The sequence below is a fragment of the Carassius auratus genome, chromosome 45 (genome assembly GCF_003368295.1).
Source record: "Carassius auratus strain Wakin chromosome 45, ASM336829v1, whole genome shotgun sequence".
NCBI classification, from domain to species: Eukaryota; Metazoa; Chordata; class Actinopteri; order Cypriniformes; family Cyprinidae; genus Carassius; species Carassius auratus.
The window spans coordinates 3,930,342-3,949,361 of NC_039287.1; the positions used below are offsets into that span (position 1 = coordinate 3,930,342).

The following is a 19,020-nucleotide window of genomic DNA, read 5'->3' on the forward strand; positions in this document are numbered from 1 at the left end:
TTCCCCATCCACTTCCTATAAATATAAGCCTATATTATTTATAGGCAAGGCAAGGCAAGTTTATTTATAGCACATTTCATACACAGTGGGAATTCAAAGTGCTTTACATAAAACAGAAGAAGAAAAAATCACAACAATAAAACAAGGAATTAAAAAATGATTTACAATTATTTAAAAGGTTTAAAATTGATTATACATAAAATATATTGCAATCAGTTTGGACATTGCACAGTGCTCATTCAATAAATGCACAGCTAAACATACTATAGCATATTATAATCATAATAATATTTAGCAGAATAATACAACATAATGAATTTGATAACTATAAATAGGAAATTATAAAAAAATATTTAAGTATTAAAACAATTTATCAAAGTAGCCTACTCCAGCTGATTCTCACGCTTCTCTGATTCTCAGTGGGAGCATTATGTGTTTTCTCTTTTTGTGTACTATCATCAATATTATGTTACACTTTATTTGAAGGTGTCCTTGTTACAGTGTAACTATGCATTTAAGTATTGAGTAATATTCATTAACTACATCTAAGCTACTTATAAGGTTAGGGTTTGGCTTAGGGTTACTTCCATTTAATTATGCATAATTTTTATTATAATAGTAAGTACATGTACAGTAACATGTATAACAAGGACACCTTCAAATAAAGTGGTACCCAAGAATATATACAACCCCTGTTACATGTATTAGGCTATGTACTATGAACTGTCCTTTGCCCCCCGATTCACTTCAGCTTTATGAGTTGACTGGCCCTTTAAGAAGCGTCGTCTGTTTCCACTACTACATGACAACACATTACAGCAACAGCAGCACTACATAACACAAGCCTCCCTCTGCGGAGCGGAACAGTCAGTTAACCACTGACTGCATATCCACTGACGAGCACATCCACTATCAGCACCATTTTTGTTTGTGACGATGTAGTTAATGACATAAAAATTCGTTAGGACTGTATTATCATTGTTAGCTAAGCTTTCTATTATGGGATTCCAATCTTGGCTAACGGCTATCAGCTCTAACAACAGGTTCACCAAAGATGAGCAAATAAAAGTAATGCACCTCCACAACGAATGAGCAAAAGCTTTATCGAGCGGTAACAGGACAGGTGGCAATCGACGTCAAGATGATGAAGAAAAAGAAGTTTAAGTTCAGAGTTGATTTTGAGCTGGACGAGCTGTCGTCGGTTCCGTTCGTCAACGGGGTTCTGTTCTGTAAAGTCCGCCTGCTTGACGGCGGGTTCTCGGAGGAGTCATCGCGGTAAGGAAGGATGGATATGTTTTGTTATTATGGTTATGGGTGATATTGGGGGGCTCATTCTTTATTGCTTTTTAATAAAGCATAACCAAAACGACATGCTGTGGTGCGCATACAGAGCTGTGAGATTAACTGGTCTTGGTGTTTCTGAAAGATGATAAAGTTAGTCTTTTATGGCCAATAAGGTGTATAAATTGCACATTATTTCAGTCAAGGATGAAGTCAGCACTTTTGTGTTTTTGTAGTATTTATCAAATTCAATGGAGACCTTTCACACTATGTGACGTCATATCATATCTAGGCTAAATAAAACCTCAACAGAACTTCGGAGGTCAAATACTTTGCCCAAACTACTTGAATATCATCGTGTATATTATTTTCATTTATAAAGACAGTTTAGAACTTCATAGTATATGAGTAGTTTACCATATATGACCTAACCTTACATGACTACATTTTAGGAAATGGCTAGGTGCTCTAGAAGATCAACATGCCATTTGTGTAAAAGTTTAGTTACTAATTATATGTCAGAGGGCATGGTTAAAAACAAGCATAGGTAGCATGCATAGCATAAGTAAGTGGACTGGTCTTTAATTTTGTCAGTGTGTACAGCTTATAGATTAAGATAAATTTTTAGCCAGAATAAACAGAAGTGGTCTAACATTTGGTCTAAGTTTCCTTGCTGTTTTTATCTTTTATTAATAATTGCAATATATTAAGCATATCCTGTGTGCTGTTTGACTTTATTTTATAGCAGTTCTTGTGCTGAGTCACACGCTATAACTGTATGTGTGTGTGTGTTTGATGTGTAAATGAGCTGCGTTGTTCTCAGACCTGCACACGGGTTGACCTGCATGCAGGATGTTGATGCATCAAGTCTGAGGGGGCGGTTTAAATGTAGAGCAGTGAAGAGAACTGTGCAGTGTTACAGATTATTACTGCATGGTGAATGTCTTGTATGACCCCATCAGAGGTGCAAACGTGACAGTCAATTGCTGCACCTTCCAAAATGACTCTATATTTATTTATGCATTTGGCAGATGCTTTTATCCAAAGCTATGTTCAGGGAATTTATCAGTTCATGCATTCCCTGAGAATCAAACACTTGATCTTGGCATTGCTTGCATCATGCTGTTTGAGCTTCAAGAGTATTATCTCACTCCTGTTTCTATCCCTATTTTAGCATCTCAGTCTAAAAGCGGACTGAATTCCTAAAAGGCCATGTGTTTTTTTATTGAACATAATGGGTGAACATTACCCAGCAGAGAGGAAAAAATTACTGGAACTACTAATTAATGATAAAAATCAATTATGAAAAGTACTGACTGCTAATTGCATTGTTGTTAAGTCAGGTTTGTGGGTTGGTAATTGGTAATTGTAATTTTTGCACACGTTTGGGGAAGTCGTGGCCTAATGGTTAGAGAGTTTGACTCCTAACTCTAAGGTTGTGGGTTTGAGTCTTAGGGCTGGCAATACCACAACTGAGGTTATATAGACTTAATGTGCAGCGATCAAGATGTTGAATATCCAGTTTTAAATAACTGACAGATTAACCAAGCCCTATAAAACAAACAAAAAGGATGTCTCTACTCTTCCCTCTCAGTAGAGATATCACAAACCCTTTGTCTGTGTCTTGCTGTAACGTTTGTCATTCACTCTTTTTTTTGGAGCTCCGCAATACAAAGGCTTCCCACAGTTAAATATTAATATGTCAGGCAGTGGAAGTGGGCTGTCAGACTTCATGACAAATTCCCTTCAAACAACTCCCCGACAATGCTTATTCATCCAAACAGAAAGAGAGCTGTAGACCAAAACCACAGCAGCTTAGAAGATCAAGCTTGGGTTACATCAGTGCTTCTCTTTTCAGTTATGCAGTTTGCAGGGAGTATCTAAGGTTCATGAGTTTATTCTCCCTCCAGACTTGAGTTTGCCTTCATCCGCCTATGGTGATCCTTTTGAAGAAGTCCTGTTTCATTGCAGACATCCTGTGGGAGAACCGGAGCACACTGAACCTGAGCACTCTTGCTCTCATTCGCTCAGCTGACTTTGCCATAGCAACGGCATATATTCCAAATACAGAAATCAGACCAGTGGCTTGTCATGGTTCTTTATTACAATATTAAACCTGTTGCACATTTTGGCATAAGCATTGGTTTAACAGCTCGTTTTTCCAGCGAGAGCAGTGATGCTAATGTCTCTAGCACATGCATGCTGCACTAATTGTGTCTGATGGACCAATGAACAAATAGTACTGTGCCATTTTTCCAGGAAGAAAATGAGTGCAAATATGGTAGATTGTTTTCATTTGTGGTAGTAATGCATGCCATTAGTACCTAATGCTACTGAATTCATTATGTCCTCTGTGTTTTGGCATCATTAGTGGTTTGTAGGGAAGGTATTAATGAGTCATTGTGATGCTAAATTGTTCCAGTAAGCTCTGTGCGCATCCAATGAAGTTTATTAGATCAGAGAGTCAGAGGCTAAACATTATTCATCATGTGATAGCTAGAAAGCAAAAGTCTGAATTTGACCTGCGGTGGTGGAGTTATTATGAAGATGGAGGCGTCCTCTATCGATTGGAGCTCTGGCCTTGCTCGGGTTGTATGTCTGAATTATGAGTCTGCAGCTTTTCGTTTATAGTCTCACTGCCAGTAATTTGCCTATAATCATATCGGTCAGGAAAGGAGTCATATTACCTGGCATTATCATGTCCTCCTTTTATCATCATTTACAGTGCCACCTTTGTGTTGGTGAGAGAAGAGGCAGCAACGCGGGACCTTGGACTGATACAGGAGCACTAAAGAGAAATAACAGTTAAAATCAACATGAAATCATAGTGTTATATGATTTGGTCTTGGTTAGCCTTAAAAAGACTTTCCTTTTTGGCAGACATCACCGTGTGAGCCATTGGTTAAAGTGTTAACAAGCCACCAAATAGCAGTTTAGACATTATTTATAGGCTACTGATGCAAGTTCTAAAGTTAAAATGTTAAAATGTGTAATTATCATTAGTTAAAATGTAATTTAATTTACATGTGATTAAGATATCACAGCGATTCAAGATATTAATATCAAGTTCCGGCCTACAGTTTGTGTTATCCTGTTTACTCTGAAACATGTCTCATTACGGAAGTAAAATGGATTTCGAAATGCGTTTCACATTGATTTTAATCTCTTAATCTCGTCAGTGTTTTTATTATTATTATATGCATGTCTAGAGCTTAATTTAAGTGAAAGACCGGTTGTTTACAGTGAGTGAGCAAAGTCGAGGGTTTTCAGTCTAAAACACTTTAAGTCCTCTAAGATCTCTGTCAACACAGCAAGTCTCTATAACCTCTGCCCAGCTTTTGTAGGTAAAAAAAAGTGTGATACAGTATTTTGAGCGTTACAACAACTGTAGAGTAAATCCAGCTGAACAAGCTTTTGCATGTGTCATTGTGTTGTTATAGCTTGAAAGAAACTCTATCAAACTGTTTATTTCCTCAGAAACCACCCACGTTCAGTGTTAGGAAAACAGTTTTTCGTTGGTAGGAGAGATATGCTTGCTTTGTTTAGTGAAGTCATTGGCCTCTGCTGCTATGGTGACAGAATCCGAGGTGAGGGTTTCATCCAGCTGTTGTTCATTCTGGTTCATGCTTTAGAGGCTGTTTTTTTCACCCAGTGGCTCCCTCAGCACGAAGCACGAGCCTTATTGTAGAGAATCTCCCCAGCTGGATGGGAGGTGCCCAATTATGTGTTATTTTGGCTGTGTTTCCCAAAGATTGTCATTGTGGAACATTAGGAGGTAACAGAAAAAGTGGAGGGACTCTGTTTATGTAAGGGCAGGTGTACGAGCTCTGGATGTTTGTTCGCTAATATTATATTAATGATACATCAAATGCAAATTCATGTTTTCTTTACTTTTTAAAGAAATTACTCTTATTTAGGAATTCAGCAAAGTACGGAGCCCCGCACATGACATGCAAGAAAAAATAAATAAATTGTGCGCTTCGTTCCCTCACTGTACTAAAACCTGCACACATTTAGCAAATCGAGGGAACGAATTAGCAAGTCAAGTGAACGCAGTAGTAAATCGAGGGATCGAAACAGTAATCGTGTGCACGTTTTAGTACAGTGAGGGAACGAAATAGTAAATCATGCACACGATTTAACCTACAATTTTTTTCCTGCTTGTCATGTGCGGGGCTCCGTAGCAAAGAATACTGAAATAAATACATATATTAAGCATCATAACTATTTTCAACATTTTTAATAATAAGAAATGTTTATTGACCTAATCAGTGTATTAAAATGCTTTCTGAAGAGGCTGGAGTAATACCTGCTTAACATTCAGTTCTGTCGTCACCGCAATTAGTTACATTTAAAAATATGGTTACATTTTTTTTTACATTATTTGTTTTACTGTTATTTTTGATGAGGATAAGAAACTTATTTTTTAAAAAACATTACAAAATCCCAAACCTTTGAAAATGAGTAAACTTATGTTTTTAATGAAAGATGTATTTATTAATATGATACACCCTCTCCTCCATACCACAGTGTTGCTTGGTCAAAGCAACATACAGTTAAGTACATTACCTTGCATTTCCAACATGCATCTTTGTGTTAGCACTGTCCTTTGACTTCCAACAGGGACAAAACACTTCATCCTGATATGTTTATGCTTGCAGTGTTGTGTTCACTCTCTAAGATGTGTATCATAGCATCACGATTTCCCTGAAGCTCATTTTATAGCCCTCTGGGCCTCGCTTGTCGTCTGCCCTGTCTGCAAACATCTGTCTAATTGAGAAGTAGAGCACCTGTACAGGGAGGTCCATTTTCAAATGGGAAATTAATGAAACCTCTTTTTGTCAGTATGGCCTTCTGACTCCAGGCTTTAATTAATCACAGAATGTGAGTCAGACTCTTTTAATGCAATCCACTTGAAGTGAATATTAAAACTCTCTATGAGGCTGGATTGTGAGTGACTCATTCTGTTGTGCAATCGGTTCAAAATCTCCCTGAGGAGCAATGCTGCAGGAACTGTCCACCCCTGTTGGATTTAGCAAATGCAGATGTGGATGAGTGGTAAACTCTTGAGCCAAGTTTCTTCTTTTACAGTGACCTTGTTATAACAACCTGGTGTGTGTTTGCATTTCACAGCGAGACGGTCCAGGCAAACTGTGTACACTGGAAAAAGAGATTCTCCTTCCCCTGTAAAATGAGCGCTAATGCTGGAACCGGAGTCCTTGACCCCTGTGTGTGTCGAGTTTCAGTCAGAAAGGTAGAAACACACTCATGCACCCTTTTTTGGTTTACAATAAACCGTTTGGAGTTTAAATACTGAGAATGATTTGATTTGTTTTTTTGGTTGTTTTTTTATGTAACAGGAACTGAAAGGTGGAAAGACTTATGCAAAGGTAATTTCTACTTCTTTTTTTAATTTAACATACCAACACATTTCAATTTGCTTTTGTGTAGTTGACAAAAAGCAATGTGTGACATTCTCATCTAATACTATTTTAAAAAGCGTTTACTAATTCTTTAGCAGTTATTTTGCACGTGTTTTATTTTTATACAACCTGATGTTAACTGAGAGACTGTGAAATAATTATAAATATTATAATACTAGTCACTCTGCAGGACTATTTAAATCAACCATATAAAAAAGGTGAAAGGGTGGGTAAAAAAAACGAACTCCCAAAACTAACTCCCATCCACGTGTGGTTCAGGCTAAAATCTTTATGAGGCTAAAACAGTGCATTGGTAATTCATCAAGTGGACAGTTCTGTAGAGGATTATAAAATATTGATAGCAAAGGAACAGCTGAAAATAGATCAATCTGGAACACTGTGTTTGTGTGAATACTAGTGCACTTCCGTTCATAAAAGAATTAACCTTATTATTTAGCTTTTTTCTGGCAAAAATACATTTCTTTCCTGAATTTGTACTGCTTTGGCTCTCTGTACAGCTGGGTTTTGCTGATCTTAACCTGGCGGAGTTTGCTGGATCGGGTAGCACCACACGCAGGTGTCTACTGGAGGGTTATGACACCAAAAACACTAGACAGGACAACTCCATCCTTAAGGTACAGAATAACTCAGACTTCCTTTCAGGGTCTTCTCAGCTATTTTATTGCATTCTTTGATTTACGTAATTTTGTGTAATTTTAGTTATTATTAGTGGTCCTTTTGGTCACTATAAATCATAATCATGGATAAAATCCCCATGAAATCAAAGTGGACAAATCTTAATTTTTAATGTAATATTACATTATTTATTATAAATGTTTTTTTTTCCACATGCACATCATCATTTTTTTTCATGTGCCCTCATAATACTAACTTCCTCAAAATAACATTCCCTCCATCTTGCAACGTCTCTTTTCTTCTCTGATGACGTGTTTATAGGTGCAAGGGTCACTTATATGAGATGGCAGCAGTAGCATTCAGTTAGGTTCAGTCAGTCAGTTCCCAATGGACAAAATCAAGAAGCCTTTTCATTTGGATACATGTCACAATAGGGAAGAAAAGACTAGGACAGCTTCTTTAATTCCAGAAAAACACTAACCCCAGATGGGTGTATCTGAAATCATGCAATTTTAAAGGGGAATAAAGTCATTTGAAAACATGAGCCTTTTTACCTGGCAGATAACAAAAAAGTGAAAAAAAAAATCCATCTGTTCACTAAACAACCATCCAAAAAACCCTGGAAACCATCCAAAACATGCATGTGAATTTGCATCATCAAGAGCCACACACATTCTCAGAAGAAAAGGAACCATTTTAAATCTTAAAATAAAATGTCATACACATCCAGTTTCTTACTTTTTTTTATTTGTCTTTGCCTGCAGGTTATTATCAGCACACAGCTGATGTCTGGGGACCCCTGTTTCAAAACGTGAGTGTTACTTTTAAAGAGCCATTAAGATGAAAATTCTAAGCTTCCTATCACTGTTTATAAGTCATGCTCAACAGGTTTAAATCCATCCAAGGTTAAGAAACATTGTCATTTTGTCAAAATATCATTTTAAAATTACCTCAATTCTCAGAGATCCCCAAACGGTTCGCGCAAAGCTGTTCAAAAGATTCAGTTTCCTTAAACCCCACCTTTCGGTAGCATACTGTGTTCTGATTTGTCAACTGACATAGTCAGTTTTGATTGGATGTTCTGCACACAACTTTACGGTAAAAAATGCGTTAGCATCTTTTTGGGGTGAATTATGTCTTGTTCCTCTCATCGCGAAGCAAACAGTAAAATAAAAAACTTGAAGAACAGTCTCGCTTCTTTTTCTTCTGTGTGTGTGTATTCAAGCCGCGCGCTTCAGTTTGAATTTGAATAGCGCGTTCAGCGCGGGGGCGTGGTCACGATGGGAGACATGAAAAACAGATATCGTGTTGTTTTCATATGGTTTACTTTATCACAGAATATCTGTTTTCGGCAGCACTTGTTTAGTTTTAAAGTACACATGTCAAGCTTTCTATAGATATCTCTCTCATGTCTCTTCGTTGAGTATTCACAGAGTTACACTTCATTTTAATGACGTGTTTGTAAATGAAGATCAGCGCAGACGAAGGCTGCAGACAGCACATCTTGTTTGTTATCTTTATTTTATAAGTGCACAAAGTTATGTCTGTATCCAAAAAAAATAAAACTTTTACAGATTCGATTGATGTATTGCTCTTACCTGTATGATTAAAACTGAAAGTGTAATTTAAGTTCTTTTCGGGGTTATCAGGGGAAAATGACTCATAACACACTGTCTCCTCGACATGATGCTATCACACCAACTGCTAAGCAGAGCGTTTGTGTGGGGGGTGGGGCTGGTCAGAGTTCCGTTTCTCCCAACACGGTAGGCGGAGATTATTATGCAAAGTGCTCCTATTGACGTACATAGAGATGGGCAAAAGATTTTAAATCTATAACGACTGGTTTCAGCGATTCAGAGTCGACTCCTTACTTTAGAAGCCAATAACTTTATAAATCGTGTACTTTTTGGTTTAATTACTTTGCACATTGTTTACACTGATGGACAGCTACATCATACTCTGTAATACAGGTCATTTTTGATTTCCCATCTGTGTGGCTCTTTAAATGCTTCTGAATGTGTTAGAGTTTGGTAGGAGATGCTACTGACGTGAGAAACAATTGAAGTTTGGTTGTTAGAAGGCCCTATTTTTATCTCTACACCATGCATTTTTAAATTTAGTTTAGCTGAAGAACCACAGAGACCTTTTCCTGTTAAACATTTGAAGTTGCTATTATAGTATTTCCTCTGAAACGGCTTGTGTATAATGGGAAGGAGTGTGAATGAGCGTCCTGGGGAAATCAGAGCTTTGAACACCGTTTTGCATACTGGGAACCAGCACTGTCCACCCACACATGTACACACACACTCGTGAAGGCAAAATCCTGCTTAAAAAAATGTGTGTGGGTTGGGATTCTGGGGGCTGTTTTTGGACCACCGTCAGTGGGTGGATTCAGATGTTTTAGTTCTTTAATTCAGCTTTTTTTTTCAGTCTGTTCATTCAAATCCATTTACAGTAAACCATATTCTTGATTGCCCGTTCTCCATGTATTAGGCCTCCATCCACCGCAACAGTAATAGGCATTCAGGGTGATGTGGAGAGCCTGCTGGAAGACAGGAAAGGAGGAGACACACAGAAACCTTTTCTTAGTCTCTCAGGTAAACCTCACACACTCAAGCCAGGCAGAGTTTAAACATATGTCTTTTATGTGTGCTTAAAAGTGGTTGCATTTCTTGTATTTTTATGTTGGGTGCTCTAATTAAATGTCCAAATCAAACACCCTTTGAGAAGCTCCTTATTAATTCTGCTTCCAGTCTTGTTGGAAAGAACAGGACTGTGTGTTTGATTTGATTCAGCTGAACTAACGGGAGCTTGAAAGAGCATTCTCTCTTCCGCTCTCTCTTTTATCGTTTCGTTGCACTCATACATGCTGTGTGCCTTTTCTGTCCAGAGGCTGGCGAAAGCATCAGTCTTTAATGTATAATTTAGCCGTGTGCAGCTCTTGACTCTGTTTTCAGAGTGATTCAGTATGACTGACTGCTTATGATGAAGGCAGGCATACAATTCATAAAATATGATTAAGTCCCAGTGCCGCTTCCACTGTGATTTTTATTTTCAATAATTGAACAATAATAAAGCCATCTTAAAATTCACATTAGGCCATTTAATCTGAAATATTAATTAAATAAAACTAATTATATGAGTTAAATATGAGTTAGCATGAGATTTTGGCAGAGAAATGCTACTCTTTTGATGAAGCAGATTAATTCAGATCAGGAATGATCAGCTACTCTTTCAGCATCTGGCAGGTCTCTTAGTGAGAGTGATTTAATGTAGATATTTTCATTTGTTTTTCAGCTTTAATATTAGAGTATTGAGGGTTTTCATTTGTTTGTTTTAAGGCAATGCATGTGCTATATCTAGTATTCTAGTACTAGTTGAAATTCTAGTATTTCAAAATTAATAATGAAAAAAAAAGAATGACAAAATTATTAAAGGGGTCATATTATGCTTTTAATGCCCCTTTCCATAATCACGATCTTCATCTGTTAAAATAAATATAAAGTCAGTTAATAATGTCCTTAGTTTTACCATGAGTTCAAGCCAGAAAGAGGAACAGAGTGGTGTGACAGACACAGTGATGAAGCTCCTATGTGTTTGCAGAACACAAGCCACGGACAGTTAAGATAGCTGACTCCACTGTGTGACCCTGTCTCTTTCTCACGCACAGATGCGTGCAGACACACACACACACACACACACACACACAACGCACAAAACTCTGCATTTGAACAGTCAATAGGAAATTCTTAAACTAATAACAAAACATACTTCCAGTAGCTGGTTCAGAAGCGCCAGATTGTAATAGCAGTCATATATTGACCTCTTCTCCTAAGACTACGGAACGGTCGTCCATAAAGTACGTTGCTGTTCTGTTGTAAGTAATCGTAACGATTCCTAAATGCATCTACTTTCTGAAGGCCAAATAAAGTGCTTTTGCTTTCTCCTAGATACACACAGCATCTCCCTGACATGGCTGCTTCAACACTAACTGCGGTTACTGAAACCACGCTTTCTTTCTTTGTGTAAACATTTGGGGGCATTACGCAAATATTCCCACAGTGACGTAGACATGTGGGGGGCGTGTTTTAATGAGCTGTTTTAGAGGGGCGTGGCAGAATCTTAACTTTGAAGAAGAATATCTCTTTGGATTTGAGACTTTAGTCTTTGCAACTTCAGGGATCTTATCTATGCACAATCAGCTTGTAACACTCCAAAGAGAAAGGGAAACTAGAATTCGCATCATATGACCCCTTAAATTGTGGTATGTGCACATTTCTAGCCAATAAAATGCTTATTAGAAAGTGAAAGTCCCTCCTTCTAATGCACCACCTGCTGTCAACTAGAATTTAAGGCTAATTTAAAAGTCCTATTAATATCCATATAATGTTTTTTAATTAATTTTTTGTAAGGACTAAAGGTTCAAGTTACAACAATGGTTAATATTTATTAAATAAAAGTATTTAATAAAAATATATTTATTAAAATGAGCTACTGAACTACACTTGCCAGTTATATGTCCCTTATATGTCTGATCAGCTTCCAGTGGACAATGGACATGACCCTAATGCACTCTAATTATACTAGACTTCCGCCAGCTAGTCAGTATTGAACACTAATAATTGACAGCCCTAATTTAAATAGTTAAATCATTAAATGACTGTATACCACATGGCTACATTATATGCACAGTATAATGTATTTTAAGGTTTGAATCAGGAGAAGAACAGGTTTGATTGGCATTGAATCTCATAAAGTGATTAAGCAGGCTTAATTGAGACTGAACTGCATCCCTTATGTCCACAGAGACATCAGGGAAGTGTGGCTCTTTGCCTGATGAGCTCGGGCTGTTCGGACACTCTCGAACGTCCAGTTACGCTAGTCAGCAGTCCAAAGTATCAGGTAGGCTTTCCCTTTCCACTATTTTCTCACTGATCGCTCAATCATAACTCTGTGTGATTCTGTTGTCTTGCTAGATTTGAATGCATGCCTGATTAGTATTTTCTGTAACATTGTCAGTCAATATGATGCAGTGGTATTGCATGATGAATAAATTAGGCTGCATGTCATGTGTCTCTGTTTTGTGCCATGGAGTGAAGATGAGTGTGCACATATGAGAGAGAGAGAGAGAGAGAGAGAAATGTGTGTGCAAATCCATTAGCTCACATTAAATTTTGTTTATATTTATTTTGATTATCATTTTTATCGATTTAAATTTTGATGTACTCTATCATTCAAAGGTTTGGGGTCAGTAAGGTTTTTTATGTGTTTGAAAGAAGTTTCTTAAGCTCACCAAGGCTGCATTTGATTGATCAAAATACAGTAAAACAGTAATATTGTGAAATAATATTATTACAGTTTGAATTAAATGTTTTCTATTTCGGTACATTTGAAAATGTAATTTATTTGTGTGATGACAAAGCTGCATTTTAATTAACCATTTCTTCAGTATTTATTTATTCTAATATGCTGATTTGGTGCTCTGCTCAAGAAACATTTCTCATTTATTATCAATGTAGAAAACAGTTGTTCTGCTTAATATTTTTGTGGAAACTGTAATACATACAATCGGGTAATCTGATGAATAAGTAGTTCAAAACAGCAATATTTATTTGAATAGAAATCTTTTGTAACAAATGTCTTTACTTCTGATAAATGTAATGTTTCTTTGTTGAATAAAGGCATTAAGCAATGAAACAAAAATCTTACTGACCTCAAATTTTTGAATGGTAAGGATGTAAAATACCTCATATAAAATAATACAAAACAGTTTATATAATATATTTAAATTGACCATTTTCATGAACATTTTAAAATATTATATTTTTAAGTTCTTCAGACCCTATTCTGTTTCCCTTTTATGGAAATTGATGCTTGCTTTATTAAATAATTAGAAATGAGGCTTTTAGAAGGATTCAGTGCCATCACACAGTAGCTGGATTAAATGTCCCAGATCTAATTTTATAACACTACTTCCTCTAGTACTTTAGAGAGGAGACAGCACTCAGTCCTTATTTCATTAAGATTGGGTTACTCATTGCTCACTTTGACCTTTTCCATTAGATTATCTCGAAGTGTAAAGTTAGTTTTAAAGTCCCACAATGCAAACAGAAGTGTTCATCACATATCTGGCTCCGACTGGAAACTGGAGTTGCTGTGTGTGTATACATGTGTAGGAGGATATTCCCTCCAACAGCTGCCCATACTAGCATCATTTATCACTTTTTTTTTCTTTAAATAAAAAAATAAAAATAAAAATTTTACAATACATTTTTGTTTTTTCAGGCTATAGTACAAGTCACTCACGTTCCTCCAGTCTGTCGGAGTTCTCCCACAGGAGGAACACTTCAATCGGCAGCGCTTCCACCGGCATTGCCAGCATCCCTGAGCCCAGTGAGGAGAGTGAACTACAAACTACAGTGCCCCCTACAGCCCCGGGGGTCCGCGCTGCTGTGCCTGAACACCCATCGACCCCTGACAGAGCTGCCAGCAGGTCAGACTGAGCACTGCTACTGCTGCCTGCTCTATGTTCACCAAGCTTTAGATCCAGGAGATGAAATAAATGTAGATTTATCAGGTTTATTTTCTCATATATATACAAGGTACCCAGTGAAACAGGATTCAATGGAGTCTCAGCTGAAAAGGGTGGATGCCACACGGGTGGACGCCGATGACGTAGTTGAGAAGATTCTGCAAAGCCAGGATTTCACCCACAGTCTGCTGGACTCCAGCACTGAAGGTAACAATGGCTTCTGTATGTTTATTAACAGACATAGCTTGAAGTTAAGGCTGGTGCTATAACAGGAATATCGCAACACTGCACTATTAGTGAGCCAACCACAGAGGAACACAAAAACTGCAGCAGCCCCAACATTTGCGATTTTCACTTAACAAGCCTAAACAAGGTGTAAATGATTTCAACAGTGTGTTTCATTACATCTCTCTTTGAATGAACCAGCTTTTTTTTGAACATGTAGATGAATGAATGGTTTAAAGACTCGCTCAAAGACAGTCCCCTGCAACAATGTTAACTGCACTGACTGACAGCCCGTCTAGAATGCACAAATGAAATATCAGCAGAAAAAGTCTCTTGTCCAGTTAGATTCGAGGATCAAAACTGTTAAACATATAGGCTAACAATTAATATTTTGTTTTTATTCGATTACGTGGGCCCTTATTTTGACATTCTCTGTTTTCTTTACTTCCTGTTTCAGCGCTCTATTTAAATTTGGTTTAATTGGTTTCTAAATATAACCTTGTTACATGTAACACACACACACACTCACACACTTATTTCAAAAACAAACAAAAAAATCTTAATGACCACAAACTTTTAAAATGTAGTGTAAGTGATGCAAAATACCTATATAAAATAAAAAATAAATAAAACGGGTCATATTATATTTAGTTTTCACTTCTGAGGAAGTGTTGATGTAGGCTTTTATAGACGACACTAATTTTAAATAGATTTTTTATAAATCGTGTATAATGGCCAAATTCCCAGTAAAGAACAATTAATAAAGCAGGCAACACTTTGAAACCACCAATCAGAGAAGTCGCTGCTACTATAGAAATGAGAGCCTCACCAAAAGAGCAGGGAGAACTGCAAATCATGTAATCTAATTAGTCTTTTTACAATCTCAAACATCTTAATTTACTGTTATGTGTCTCTTTCACATCAAGCATGTCTCGATGTGTGTGTTCTATTAGTTTTTGTATTATTTTTAGATGACCTAGAGACAGGTTCTCATTAGAAATGGACCGGTTTGGTTTTTGTATCCCCAGAGAAGAGTCGTGACGTGTGTGTGTGTGTGTATATGTGTGCAGAATGGAGGCGATATCTATTTCAAGTGTGTGTTTGTGTGTGTTTCAGAGGAAGGTCTGCGCTTGTTTGTGGGCCCTGGTGGGAGCACAGCACTTGGTAGCCATCACCTTCCTGCCAGGTGAGTTTGAAGGAATATTCCAGCCAAAAATGAAAATGCTGTCATCATTTACTCACTAAAATGTCATTCCAAAGCTATATGTCTTTCTTCCTTGTAACACAAATGAGATGATAATTAGTAGAACACCCAAGTTGCTCTTTAAATCGGGGATTGAGTCTGCTAAGCTTTAAAACATTATCAGAAGGGACATAAATGTATGGTTTTATTCTATATTGAAAGTGTTACAGAGAAAATAAAAGAGCATCTCTTAGAAGTAAGAAAGACAAACAGTTTTGGAATGACACGAGGGTGAGTAAATAACTATTTTAACGCTCGGGTTACTGTCTCTTTAAATAACAGAGTAATCAATCAGCAGTGGTATTCCTCTATGCTCTAAACAAAATGTAAATCATCTCATTTACCAGGTTCTATGTAAACGCTGATTGCTTCTCTTTTCAGGGTTGGAGCTGGTGCCTACGAACAGGTGGTGATCAAACGTTAGAGTTGAGAGATGACAGAAGGAGAAGTGTCAAAAACCAAAGTCTGTTTCGTGGGAGGAGAAAGGGACGAAGAGATTCAGACATGTTGGTCTCCTCTCACATTAGGAGTGTTTGTCACAAACCTGTTTCATCCTTTTGATGGAATGGTGTCCTCTGCTGGCTACATGAAGAACTGACAGCTCCTCTGTAAGAGGCTGCTATTATAGGTGTCTGTGTTTCACTGTGAGCTCAAGTTTGTCTCCTAATACTTCCGCTTCGAAAATCAAAGTTTCTCTCTATTTTCCTTGCAGATTTAAAAAAAATATATATTTCATATTAGTGTTTTAGTTTGTTTTAACCCATGTTAACATGTTTGTGAGCCATGTCAGTAACATTTGATGGATTGTATACATCTATTACAGTACATATGAGGTGAATACTCTCTCTGCAGATGACCCCTTTGCAAATTTTTTTTTGTCATCTCATTACTGTCAGTATGGAAATCAAACCGTCCTCACTCTCACTTTTTGCTTGTGAGAAGTCATGATGCATTGGACAGATGGAGGCGTTTTCAGACTTGTCCATTTGAATAGCACTTTGAATTGAAGGACTTTCTGTGCATCTCCAACACTGTAGGGAGTTTTGAGGCTGAGCTGCTGATCAAGTTTACCCATACACGGGAAAAAAATCTTCTTTTTTCATTGTCCTAAATGACTTTCAGCTTGAGAACTTAAAGATAGATGAAACTCCTACAGCTGCATTATATGTTGAATGGGACTACTTATGAAATTTTGCAGTTCAATATATTCACATTTTAGCTACCAATTTCCAAGCAGGTGAATATCTAATAAGTACGCCTCTGGCATCATTAATGATATCTCGTAAATTAATTGGCTTTCATGCAAGGACATGATATGATATGAGCCAAGCTGTTCTCAAGCTACAATTAGTAAAATTGCAGCACAGAACAAAGCATTTAACTATTTCAGCAAAGCTTGAAACATTTAGCACAAGGCTCTTGAGAGATGCGTAGCTCTTTTTATCCTCTCTATAACACTACAAAAACTTTTTTTTTGTAGTTACTTGATGTATCACTTAAATGAAAGTATTGCCTATTTTCATAGTATCTCTGTCTGTAAGATCAGCTATAGGGCATATCAGAATCATACATTAGTGCTTCTCTAGTTTTATGTGACCGTATGCCCATATCTTCTCAGAATCCATTCGCTGTTTTATTAATATAAACTCACTTGTTTCTTCATTTGGAATGCGTGAGGATTCGAGGTTATAATATAACCACTTGATTATATTATAACTGTCTAGAGTTATAGTGTAGAAATGCATGGGTGTCACACCTACTCGATGTGTCCAAAGCTTTTTGTGTAGTCTTTACTATCTCCATCAGATTTATCCAGATCTGTTGAAATCCAAACACTAAAAAACACACACACGAAAAAAAAACTAGTCCATACAGCTCAGGTTTATTTTATCTTTTGAAATTACTGCACAAATATCAAAGCACCACACTGCGAATGTAGAGCCCCTACAGAGACATGGTGATATGTCTAAATAAGAGATGGGAGGAAAAGTTAAATATGAGTGCTTTTGCGTTCTCTCACAAATGTTTTGGATTGCTTAGAGAAATGTTATGTTCACTTGAAAAGAGTGAGTGGAAAGCTTGTCATGGGAATGAAAAGATTTTGCATGCAAACAAGTTTCTTGCGGGAAGGAACAATTTTTGCAAGAAAATGCAACCTTTTCTTGTGAGAATGCAAACATTATATGTATTGTGGGAATGCAAGCATTATGTGAGCATTATATTGCACTGTTTCTCATAGGAAACCTTTGTAAAAAAAAAAAATGCATAATTTATATATACTTTATTCTCCCATCTCATATTGTTCTACATCACTTATGTCCCTTTAAGTGCTCCGTTGCAAATGTTTGCAAATACCAGTATATTTATTATATTATAATATTATCTGCAATATTTCAGCTTCATTACTTTTCATCAGACACTCAAAAATATGAGTGAGTTTAAACTTGATTTTTAGTTTTTTAATTGATCTACTGCCAAAATGAAAGTCTATTTTTATGTATTTGAGCTTTAGTGTTACTGAAATTGTCGAGATCCACTTATTCTCCCCTGGTCCTAGTAGGTCCTGGTACTATACATGTTGTAAAAACATGGTGGCTTTATCTCTTCTGTGAAGTTTTTGGTCCTAGTAATTGTACTGTGTCTGATGTTTAAAGGTGACATCGCAATGTTGTGTTCTAACTTTTGGCTTCCATGCCATGTGTTCTGTTATGATGCTGGTAAGCTATGTACCATGCACTGTTAAATAAAACCACATTTCAAAAGGTGGTGTCACATATTTGCATTCTTAATGACATGTTTAATGGTTGTCTTCTCCATCGATCACACAGGTTTGGCCATATAATTGAAATATGTCTTTCTGATGATCATACACATAGTCAAAAACTACACTAACAATCATCTTAAGTGCAGCTTGTTTTCTTTTATTCTGGTTTCAGAGCTTTCTGGATCTGTTATACATTTCCTTAACTCCCAGTCCTCCTCCATGTTGTTTGCTACACCTGATATGGTTTTCACATGATCTTTTTCTTCCACCTCCTCATCAGTAGGCAGGTTTAACACCGTTTCATCAGCACTCATCCTCACCGGTGAATCCTCCTGCAGTTTCTCCCTGAGACGCTGCATGTTTCCCACACATCGCTCTGACTCTGAGGTGTTGTGCCTCATACAGGACCTCATTAACTAAAGTCTTCTGGTATGTTGTTATCACACAGGCTTGGATACACCACCTTGCAACAAAACAAGGAACAGCAAAGAAAGATAAGGTGTGACTGCAAATATCAGCAGTTTTAGACAAAAAAAAAAATGCTTATCTGTGAAGTCAGCATTAAAAGAAAAGTTCACCATATTTTTGAAATGTTAAGTTATTGCCAACAATTCATCCGTGCTTGTTATGCATTTTGAGCTCAACCTTTCAACAACCCATGAACAGAACCAAGTTCCCACCCTACATTCTTTCATTTTACAGTAGTTTACAATTAGGAAGAATATTCCTGTTTCTACTTCTTCTCCATTGTGATTTCCAGAGCCATGTCAAATCTTTTTTTTTTTTTTTTTATCAAAGCTTGTGCTGTTCATGGTGGTGTGAGCACCTAGAGCAATGTAATGAAACAGACTGTTAAAACAAAAGCTGTTCAATGTATTCGTTGTTGATTATGTGGGATGGATATCTGTATACAGAC

The 19,020-nt window shown here is 37.0% G+C and overlaps 1 protein-coding gene across 1 annotated transcript; it reads left to right on the forward strand.

Annotated features, from left to right (window-relative positions):
* Positions 1 to 811: 811 nt before the first annotated feature.
* LOC113062976 (protein FAM102B-like) lies at positions 812 to 18,098 on the forward strand. Its single transcript, XM_026233093.1, has 11 exons — positions 812 to 1,275; positions 6,415 to 6,535; positions 6,642 to 6,671; positions 7,223 to 7,339; positions 8,105 to 8,151; positions 9,834 to 9,937; positions 12,147 to 12,242; positions 13,626 to 13,833; positions 13,943 to 14,079; positions 15,214 to 15,283; positions 15,722 to 18,098. Exons 1-11 carry the CDS (start codon positions 1,142 to 1,144, stop codon positions 15,762 to 15,764), a joined length of 1,107 nt encoding a protein of 368 aa, XP_026088878.1. The 5' UTR covers positions 812 to 1,141; the 3' UTR covers positions 15,765 to 18,098.
* Positions 18,099 to 19,020: the final 922 nt, after the last annotated feature.

Excerpts from the sequence above, each read along its gene's own strand:
- LOC113062976 (XM_026233093.1), top strand. The coding sequence starts at position 1,142 with ATGATGAAGAAAAAGAAGTTTAAGTTCAGAGTTGATTTTGAGCTGGAC. Across the intron at positions 1,276-6,414 it reads TTCTCGGAGGAGTCATCGCG|CGAGACGGTCCAGGCAAACT; the intron begins GTAAGGAAGGAT and ends TGCATTTCACAG. Across the intron at positions 12,243-13,625 it reads TCAGCAGTCCAAAGTATCAG|GCTATAGTACAAGTCACTCA; the intron begins GTAGGCTTTCCC and ends TTGTTTTTTCAG.